Source organism: Anabas testudineus, chromosome 1, assembly GCF_900324465.2.
Source record: "Anabas testudineus chromosome 1, fAnaTes1.2, whole genome shotgun sequence".
Classification (NCBI taxonomy): Eukaryota; Metazoa; Chordata; class Actinopteri; order Anabantiformes; family Anabantidae; genus Anabas; species Anabas testudineus.
The window spans coordinates 11,088,285-11,099,555 of record NC_046610.1 but is presented as its reverse complement, the minus strand read 5'-3'; the positions used below and the strand labels follow the sequence as shown (position 1 = coordinate 11,099,555).

Below are 11,271 nucleotides of genomic sequence, written 5' to 3'. Positions count from 1 at the left end.
GTAGACCTGTTTTTGTAGACTCTAATCCCCTGCAGGAGCAGTTCTTGTTTTTTTTATATGTAAGAATTTCCTAAACATAAAATATCTGTTCCTTGAATGCGTAATGAGAGAATAGTCCCACAGGACTTCCCAAACCAGTCCTACCCGGGACCCCCCCAGGGTGAAAGAGTCACGTTTTTGCTATTTGCTATCTGTATTTGTGGTCATTTGTGTCTCTTTTAGGTTATTATTGTTCATAATTTGTCATTGGGATCAGTTTGTAACGTTTTCACTTTTTGCATCTTTTTTGTCAGTTTATGTTTCATTGGGGTGACTTTCAAGAAATATTACTTAAAAACAACCATTCATCATTATTGTTAAAATTGTTTATTTGTGGGGCTGTATCTAATGATTATTTTTAATCAGAATTTCAGTACTCAATGACTCAATGATGTTGTTTTCAATGAATCCATTCTTATATTATTATGCTGTTTGTCATTGTTTGTCATTATTTTACTGCTTCATGTTTTTCTTTGTAGCCTCTGCAGAGTGAGACAGTGGTTTGTTCCTACGGCATCTGACTGTACATATGTATTTCTTCTATTATAACTTAATTAATGTTCGAAGTCTATGTGCTGTTGAAAACAGCTGGCAGTTGCTTCACATTTGCAAAAAAAAAACACTGATTAATGTGTTTTGTATCTGTATAAATAAATGAAATAAAATTATATTTGCTGCAGTATTTGTGTCCCTGTAAATAGACATCATACATACAGCAATATCTGGTTGCAAACGATGTGAGTTTGAGTGCAAACTAGTGAATGAGATAATTTATTTAAGACTTTTTAGGAAATGGTTCAGTGGTGATTAGATATGTCGGGTGTTCATTTGTAAAAGACATGTCAAAAATAGCTTTCATTGGCCATGATGAGGCTGCAGCACAGCCTGCATGCCTTGTTTGGTCTGAAAAGACAATTTCTTTATCTAACGTTATAAATCTATGTCATAGTTTAAAAAATGAACAACAAGAGTTTTCTCATCTTTTGCAGTTTAACTGTGAGCCAGCTCACTGTTGGAGTTGGCTGCCCGTCAACGACAAGGTCCAGGAACAACACAAAAGGTTTAAAGGTTAGAAATTAAAGGTCAGATCCTTTTGTTAGGTTACAGGGTGGCCAGAACTGTGAGTATTATTCATTAAACTACAGTATTTTTCGTGTAAGCTGAAAAACTGCCCTTTTCAAGCATTTGTGGATTTGCTTTTATCTCTGACACTTTTATATTGTGCATTGTGTTAAGCGGTGGCTAAATTAGGAAGTTTTAAGTTGTAGCACGTTTAAAAAATGTCATCATAGCCTAATTAAAATATTCTGTACAAATCATATCTATTCATTTCAGATATCTCAGAGCAAGGAATAAAGTTTCAACAGAAATGAGAGGCTGCATCAAAATGTAAGCTCCAGTCGAACAAGTCTACTTTTGCCTGACTGAGCTGATAAAAGTCTTTGCACGTCTTATTTTTGAGGACATATTTAAAAGGAAAGTTTTAAGATGAGCTAGTCAGATAATTTCACTTAAATGATATTTATAAAGGCAAAGATCACACATTAAAATTTGCCATAAGGGGATTTGTCATTCCCTCTTGTCCTTAGCCTCAACAGATCAGGAGAAACTCCCTGAAAAAAGGTGGATGGGCACTTTTTTAAATTATATTGTTTGTACAGAACATACTGAAACAGCAAACTTACAGCTTAATATGCCTTAATTTTGTTTTTCTTGTTGCTGTTTATTGTATCTTTGTTTTGGCTATTCTGAGTATGGCACAGTACATGTCTGAAAAGATCGGTAATGAAAGTTAAATTTAATGTGGAAATTTAAAAAGCTCACTTGTTAAAATCTGACACAAAACAGATTACCATCTTCATTCACTGTATCAGACACACTTAAGATTTCCATCAATCATTTCCCTTCAAGAGGCAGCTGCAATGCTGTAACGTCGGAGCAGATCTTGCAGGCCATCTTCAGGTCTTACTCATTCCTCTGCGACCACAGAGCAGATGACCCAAACTTCATTGCCATTATTATCCATAACATGCACCTTCTGATCGGTGCCCAGATGAACCTAAATAAAGTTTCGCTGCGCTCTGCTCCTTTGTACCTTATCACCAAATTTTATCAAAGGTGAATAAGCACAGAAGCAGCCACCCTACAAAATGAGGAAACGAAGGGAAACAGAAAATCATTGAAAACAGTCACCTTCATCTGAAGCGAGTACATATGACTAATGAGCTGAATCCAGGTGCTAGATGATGAAGACACAACATCTTTACCATCTCACTGATCTCTGAATTGAGCTATAGTTGATTATTGAAAAAAGAATCAAGTAGAGGAAATATGATAAAAGAAAGTGCAAGTGTACGAGAAGAAGGAAAGAAAGCAAGAAAGTCAAGCTGCTCCTTTGTTCAGTGGAAAAAAGTAATCAGACCCTTTTAGCAAATAAACAAAAGTAGCTAAAATGTATTGTTTTATATATGTAAGAGCATACTAAAAGAAATATCAAATGTAAAATCACTCCGTATTGTATTATTTGATATTTCATTAGGATCAGGTGGAGGTGAAGCTGTTTTAGCTCCTGCTTTATTTATTTATTTATTTATTCATTTTTGTGGTAATTTTAATTAGCAACAGTAAATCCTATTGTATGAATTGATCACATTGTCATGTTGATCTGAAAAAATATTACTAACAACAGCTTTAAACAAATTAAATTGATATTTTCCCCCCAGCAAAGTACATCCAGTGGGAAAACTCTAGTAAAGTAAGTCACACTTAGTAAAAATGAGTCTCATTTCACCAGTAGATTATTACCAGTAGACTATTTCCCTCCTCAGTTTGTCTCTCTCACTCCCTTCCTCCGTTGTCCTGGAGTGGATCCATTAGAAATGGTGAATGACCAGGATCAGAGCTCATGCCTCAGTTGGAGACCAATGATCATCAAGGTCATGTGATACCCAGAGGCAACAATATCAATAAAATATTCCTACAGGCTGCCCCGTTCACTTGAAAAGTTTTACATAACCACAATCAAGGATGGAACATGATATGAACGTAACTTGACAGAGAAGCTTTTCACATGATGCAAAATTAACACACGGGATTATATGGATTCCATGGACGATAAGAGGATTAGCATGTAAATGTGAAATATGACCTGTTCACAAACAGCGAGAAACAAGAGCAGCTTGTTTCCTCAGTGTCGCCTCTGAGCACGCCACGACCCCAAATGTTTAACTGTTCTCCAGCAAAATGAACGGGAGAATAAGACTTGAAAAGTACAATAAGTCTTGAACTCACCAGTAGAGGTTCAAAGGTTTTCAATTTGGATTTAAAATAACAACTTAGGACTCAAATGAACATTCAAACATGTTTGTTTGCTGCAATTATTCCTCTGTGTTCAAACTGGCAATGCAAATGTTTTTTTTCTCATGTGATTCCGGCGTAAGTTGGTGGAAAAATGTCATGGGTCAGAAAACTCAAGAGAATAACTGAGTGCTGTGGGATATTTCAACAACCATCATGGACAGAAGGATGAATTACAGTTAATTTAAAAATGTAAAGAACAGACAAAACTATCCCTTAAAAAGAACTTTAATCTAATCCTAATGTCTTCTTCAAGTCCCGGCCTCACAGTAAAGTATGTGCCACCTTTAAATCCTAGAACATATTCATAATTTGCATGCACTCAACTGGCAGCTCATTAGGTACACCAACCTAAAATCAGGTTGGTGTACCTAATGGTCCTAAAAGGTATTTCTATTTCTGTTGGTCCACCCCATCTGTATCAGTGAATATATACTTTGATACAATTCTTTGTGTACATTCTTATACTATGAATAATTTTACCACAGAAACACTCTATGACTACCCACGTGATGAACGTGGATTTCCAACATGAACTTTCATACTGTTCTGCTGTACATTCAGTCCCTGCACACACTCTTCAAAGACCCTGACACTTTGTTTATAGTTCACAGAGAGATACTATAACTGATCTCATCGCAAATCAAGCAGAGCTCTCTAAGTCCACAGGAACTCAAAAGCCATGACCTCAGACCATTACAATGTATACAGTCTTCTTCAGCTGCTCTCAGTTTAACAAGAAGAAACATTCGGGGGCCAGACGGCAACATTCGGGCACATAAAGCTCTTTAATAGACACTTACAGTAAATCATCTTTGGTAATGTTGCATTTATGTACTCTAGTGAATTTTTCATTGTATCTTTTGAGACCTGTGGGTGAAAACTAGTTCCCTAGCACTACTTGGCAGATTTATATAGAGGCTGGTTCAAAGTGTTTTTTGTTTGTTTGTGTGTTTTCTGACAGTTTGTTCTGAATGCTTATCATCTCAGCGCCTCCCTCAGTGATCTTAACAAACACTTGAGCATATTATCCTGAAGCAATGTTAGATCAAAACACCACTGACCTAAAACTGACCTCATTTTCAGCTCTTCTTCGTGGCATTTGTTTTATTAGACATAATGGGCGAGAATAGGTTTTAACACATAAATGTGTAAAAGGTTTTTCATTGTTTGGAATTTCTCCTCATAATAGTAGCAGTAGTTTTTTGAATGAATTAATTTCCTTAGTTTAATGTGCTACATACAATAACCGTACAGTGACCACTCACATAACAGCCAGAAGTAAACAGACAGTGCACCAACAAAAAGGTTTCTCTGGTTAAACTAAGTAAACTAATTCAAAATAGTAAACATGAAATCAAACAAAAATTGAAAAATACAAGAACATTGACACATGCGTTCCAGTGTTGCATAAGATGGGTGACGTGGGCACAGATGCTGGGGTAATTAGACATAGTATGCTTCACTAGACACGTTTAATGTTGCAGAAACAGCACCACTACAGGAGATTTTATAATAGCACTGAGTAGTACGACTGAGTGGAAAACCTTTTAAGATATTTAGCTGGATGTTTTTATTGTTACAAGCCTTCATTTTCAAGTGCTTGATATATTTTGCACAGTTTATCTTTCTATTTTTATACATCTTTTCTGATCCATATCTAATCTAGTGGAGCTTTAAATTACATATTTTAATTTAAATTAAAGAAAATATGTTACACAATATTTATGCAGGTCATACTGTTGTTTACTGTACACTGGCCTTTAAAATCCTTCCAAAACAATCTCAGTCACTCTCCTTTTATCATGGCCTGTATTGAAGAGTTGAGATGAATTTCCGGCTTTTTTCAAGCCCCTGAACTGAGGAAGACCTAAAAACGAAGACCTATATTTTATTTTCTATAACCACTGACAAGGGTTCACGATCAAACCCATTTCACCTTTAACACACTTCATTGCAAAAGCTAAAAAAGTTTACCCAGCAAGAGAGTCCATAATTACAGGCGACCATGAACGCACCGTCTGTGGGCGGGATCGGTATGGTCCAATAGGATGCGGCGTTCAGGGACACGTTGAATATTTCCTACCACAGACATGTCAGCCTCCAGCGCCTAGAAAACAGCAGATAGTTTAGTGATTTGATGTCGCAGGACTGAACTCCACGATGGTAAGTTTAGTGATATGGTCGCTAAATGAAACGTTCATATTCTTTTTGTTTAGCTTTAGCTTCCTCGGCTTGCAGCTGATTAGTAGACTCAGCCAAGCGCGTCTCCTCAGTTCCTCGTTGTTTTTCGATAGGTCCAGATAATAACAGGTGATTGTAATAAACTGTTTGTTGGTCTCTGTCGAGCTGCTAATGTGTCTTCTGATATCTCAGGTGTTCGTTAACTCTCATCCCTCCAACACTGGGACCATCTTTCGAGTCAAAGGACCCCTGGAGTTCAAATGTCACTTGGACAGCACAGATGGTACTGTATGTTCATCTTAACACAATATACTTCTAAAATGTAGTTCTAGCAGGTTAAGGAGGTCTTAACAGTAGTTTGTCTTTATTTTATTTGTCTTCTTACCAGATGCTGTAACACACCGGTTAGTACATGAGAGAAAGATGCAGAAGGATTCAAATCTTTTATTCAAATAATACTTTCAATATGTCCTGCATAAGAAATATAGTAAGAGTACCAGGAAAATGTACTTAAAGTATCAAAGTAAAAGTATTTGTTTAATATGTCAGTGTGTAAGCAGCATTGTTTACTAGGAAGAGGGGTCATCACATAATTTTTTTAATACAACACTTATTCACGTTCCACTAATAAACATTACTCTGTACTCTAGTATTTTTAAGATTGCATTGTCAGCTGCTGGAATTGTTGAATCTATTTCAAAACCGTGAACATCGCTGTCCACAAGATTTGCTTTTGTTGATTTCATGCCTTGATGTTGACTGCGTGTAGCAGTTCACTATGGGATGGGGTTACGTTAATGGTGCAGGTCGCTCACATTCTTCCATAATAATCATCATCTTCTTCTTCCTCTTTACCTTTCAGCTGTTCCCTGTCAGGGGTCGCCACAGCGTACATCTTCCTCCATTTACCCCAATCTTCTGCGTCCTCTTCTGTCACACCAGCTAACTTCATGTCCTCTCTCACTACATCCATAAATCTCCTCTTTGGTCTTCCTCTAGACCTCCTGCCTGACAGCTCCAAGCTCAGTATCTGTTTACTGATATATTCACAGCCTCTCATCTGAATATGTCTAAACCACCTCAGCCTGGCCTCTCTGACTTTATCTCCAAAACATCTGCAATGGTCTGTCCCTCCGATGGACTCCTTCCTGATCCTATCCATCCTCATCCCTCCCAAAGAGAACCTCAGCATCTTAAGCTCTGCTACCTCCTGCTCTGCCTCCTATCTTTTCTTCAGTGCCGCTGTATCTAAGCCGTACAGCATCGCTGGTCTCACCACCATCTTGAACACCTTTCCTTTTATTCTCGCTGATATTTTTTTCACACAACACGCCTGACACTTTTCTCTACCCATTCCTTCCTGCTTGCACACCCCTCTTCACCTTTTTTCCACACTCCCCATTGCTCTGAACCTCAGACAACCATTTTATATAGATTTATGGACAAGCACATTGTTTTCTACTCCTATTTTTATCATTGATGTCGCTATATTCTTCTACAGAAGTTTCACTTTGTATTTGTCACTTTAGCCTACAGAAGCTGTGTTTTTTTTTTATATTTCTGTCCCTGTGATAAAACGGTAAAGTAAATGTTATCTGTCTCTGTGTCCCCTGTTAGCACTGCTTATGCACAAGGAGATTTCAAGAACATTTGAGACCCTCCGATCCAAGGTGAAATCCAAATCCTGTGTCTTCAACCTCTTTGAGAGTCCTGTAATTATTTGGCCTAACACAGGTGTTTATATAACACCTGAAGAAATAACTCCAAGCACATTGTGTGAAGATATACATCAGTGGATACAGTAAGTCAGTTAATGTAGATTGATTTGTCTTTTCCTGTCTTAACTGAATAGTAAATACAGTTTAATTTACTTCAGGACAGATGAACATGAGAAGTCTGGCAAGAAATCTGGAAAAAGGAAAATCAAAAAGGGTTCAGTAGCAGTAAGTACGTGTTTCTAATGTGAAGATGGATGTGGGAGTGCTAAGATAGAAATAGTAATTTTTGCAGCGCCTTTCCCAACAGGGGGCTAGAAATGTCGCTTGAACAAAATACTTCCTTTTTTGTTTCTAACTATGTTTACAGCAACATATTAACTACAGCAACTTAGCAGTTTTCCACACTGCAGATACAGTAAACCTTAATAACTTACAGTCTTTATGCTGTTTGTTTATGCCACTATACTTTTCAGAGTGTCATAAACCTGCAACTAATGACAGAGGTGACAAAGCCAGGACCAGTCTCCGCCCCCATCCTGAGCAGAACAGTCCAGAAATCCCACTTCCTGTCCACCGCTCTTCCCATGGACTGTGTTGTCTGCACCAGCTGCAGCGACACAATCAAAGAGTATGTTTTACCTTTAAAAAAAACTAAGTTTAAACTATTCATCAAACCTTAACCTCACCTTCCCCCCCTCCTAATAAACTTGTTCATGCTATCACCACTTTAAATGAAGCTTGTCTCTTGCTGGTAAAGATTTTGACCAGTTTTGTTCTGGTGTTGCAGTGCCTGTGAGAAACTGGTGGAGGCGCTAACTCATCAGCTGAGTGAGATGGAGAAAGTGGCTTTGCAACACATGAATGGTGCCACACTGCTGATGCCTGAGCCACTCCACTTCCTCCTTCCAGAGCAAAAAGGACTGGTGACTGTGGTGTATCCCACAGGAGTGCCTGACAGCCAACTAGAGACACAGCGTAAAGTAAGAACCACAGATTTGGCTTCTTTATGATCCCAAACAAACAGGCAGGCAACACTTTTAACACAAAATCTCTGCAGGATTTGCATCAACAGTTTGATCTACCAGAAGACAGGCCCTATTTTAGGAGAGCCAATGTGTACCACTTTCCTAATGAGCCCTACAAGGATGGCTATCTCCGAAACCCACATCTGGTCCTCACGCATCCTAATTTGGATAATGGGAAGGTACGTGTAATCTGTGTTTCCTCTTTTTAGGAGGTAGGGACTGAAATGTACTCAATAACTGTGCAAGGAATAGTAAGCTTTATTCATCTTTCTTATGTATTTCTTTTTTTCCAAGGTGTACTTGGTACAGGGGATCTACAGCTATCATCACTATATGCAGGATCGAATGGAAGACAATGGTTGGGGCTGTGCTTATCGCTCCCTGCAGACCATCTGCTCCTGGTTCCAGCAGCAGGGCTACGTAGAGCGACCTGTGCCCACTCATAAAGAGATCCAACAGGTGCTGTCCTTGTAAAAGTCATCACAGTACAGTAGAAACTGTGACTCTACTTGTTATTTATTTATTTTATTAATTAACATTTGATGCCTGCCTCTCTTTGGGTTGCTGTTTTCCAGGCTTTAGTGGACATTGGAGACAAACAGACATCCTTTGTGGGATCACGGAAGTGGATCGGATCCATTGAGGTTCAGGCTGTTCTGAACCAGCTCCTTGGGGTCACTTCTAAGATCATGTTTGTAAGGTGTGTTTACATTTCAAAAGCCCCTTGCTACGATCATGTTTATGTGGATGAATTACATGTATGACAACTAATCTGTGTATTCTTCAGTCAGGGGTCTGAGTTGGCATCTAAAGGCAGAGAACTGGCAAACCACTTCGCTACTGAAGGGACTCCTGTCATGATTGGTGAGCTGGCTTATTACAAGTCATTTGGGTTTTTATTAATCATTTTCAGCTTGCACATGTATGTGTATTTATACAGTGAGTGTAACAATGTTGGTTTGTTCTGTGTTTCTTTTGTGAGACTGTGCAGAAGTATTAATAAATGTTTAAGCTTAATGTGTTTACAGCAACATGTCATTAATATTAAACATATATTCTATGATCAGATGTAGAGTAAGGGCCACCTAAAACTAACACTAGACTGAAACCTGACATCATTTGGATTTGCACTGTTTTTAATGAAAGTCCATTTAGTATTTGTAGTTTAGTAGTTTATACTTAAATTAAATTTGTGCAGTTATAGCAATGTTAACAATGTTGTCTGCAGAATTGTAAGTTACTTATGCTAAAATTATGAACTGAATACTTATTTCTTAAATGCAAACGATGTATTGCTTTCTTGTTGAAACAGAGGTTTAGAGCCCAGATTAGTTATACAGTAGCTAACAAAGATCTATAAATCTTTCTTCCCTGTAAGAGTTACATGTCTGTGCAAAAACTGTAAAAGCTCTTTATAAGACATACATAGCAGGGGTTTTAATTTTTCATTGCTGTCTGTTGCAGGAGGAGGAGTTTTAGCTCACACTATTCTGGGTGTGGCATGGAGTGAGACCACTGGGCAGATCCGCTATCTCATCCTAGATCCACATTATACAGGAGCTGAGGACCTACAGGTTATCACAGACAAGGTAAGTGTTACAAGCGTCCACGTGGCTCCATCTCTCTCTCCACCACATAACATTTTGATCTCAGTGCTGACCTTTGTGTGTGTTTGCTATTTTACAGGGCTGGTGTGGCTGGAAAGGACCAGAGTTTTGGGATCAAACAGCATATTATAATCTTTGTCTGCCCCAGAGGCCAAACGTCCTCTGAGCTCTCAGATTCAGTTCAGATTGTCGTTGACTGGTGTAAGAAAAGCATGCACAAAACTCAACTGTAATTTTTGATGCATCAAGGCTCTTGACTCCCACTGTAAGAGAACTTTGTCTGTAGCTTACTGAAACCCACCTTTTTACTGTACTGTATTTAATCATGTCCTTGATTTTCCTTTGATTCTCAGTGTATGAGGCTTTCATACTTTTATTTCTTTAAGGTACAGATAATAAAATGAATGTCTGGGTTTTATAGGGTTATTTGGACAAAACAAGAAATTGGAGGACAGTTTTATACATCTGCTAGTGAAGACGTTAAAGTTATATTACGCTAATCACATTTGTTGGTGGACCTCTGGAAACATGTAAAAGATTCCCAGGTGCCCTTGACCCCACTCTGAGAACTACTTGTGCAGAGGAGAAGCTGCTTTTGAATGCAGCCTGATCTTCACTGATCCCCCCGACACAGCCCATTATTGGAAAACAATTGTTCCCTGTAATTGAGTTTTTCACAACCAGTCAATTGTCAGAGTCAGTTGGACGGTTTTCTCTTCTCACCAGCAGACATGAATAAATGTGAATTTTATGAACAAAATATCTTTAAATCTTATACTTTTGTCTATGTTTGTCAGTTTTTTTATCCACGGGGTGATTGTGTTAGAAGGGCACTGAAATACCCACATAAAATGTCCATCCCTACCCGCACTGTATTAGCATGTTAATGAGATGACACAGGGCAGACAGGTTTATACGACAGATTCCCTCAAGTACTATAATCCTAGGACATAGGCATTTCATTAGTATGTGTCACTTGTAGGTCTAACTATGTTATTAAGAAAAAACCCCGTGACAAATTGTAATTTGGGGGGAACGGGCCTCCAGATAATCCCCTTCCTTGATAATGGAGATGCACTAAGGGGAGCAGTTACTTAAGGATGAACTAAGTGACCTCCCTTCTATTCCTGCACAGCTTCTGTTTAATTAGTCTTAACATTTTATTTTTATTTTTGACTACAAGGTCAAAGCGCTGCAGTTGAAACCTTTTTTTTCTCTGTAAATGTAAGATATGCATATGGTGCTCTGTATCTGCTGAGTGGGCAGAATGTGTTAATATGCTGATGTCTAGAAGTTTAGAAATAAACAATAAAAATACATTTAATTTAATAAAAGAAATGA

At 38.1% G+C, this 11,271-nt stretch overlaps 1 protein-coding gene across 1 annotated transcript; it reads left to right on the top strand.

Moving 5' to 3' along the window:
* The first annotated feature begins 5,428 nt into the window (after window positions 1–5,428).
* On the top strand, window positions 5,429–11,268 carry ufsp2 (ufm1-specific peptidase 2). The gene is made up of 12 exons (XM_026360971.1): window positions 5,429–5,562; window positions 5,773–5,863; window positions 7,198–7,381; window positions 7,457–7,523; window positions 7,772–7,926; window positions 8,086–8,278; window positions 8,356–8,502; window positions 8,618–8,782; window positions 8,899–9,023; window positions 9,111–9,187; window positions 9,788–9,912; window positions 10,010–11,268. Exons 1-12 carry the CDS (start codon window positions 5,560–5,562, stop codon window positions 10,094–10,096), a joined length of 1,419 nt encoding a protein of 472 aa, XP_026216756.1. The 5' UTR covers window positions 5,429–5,559; the 3' UTR covers window positions 10,097–11,268.
* The last annotated feature ends 3 nt before the right edge of the window (window positions 11,269–11,271 follow it).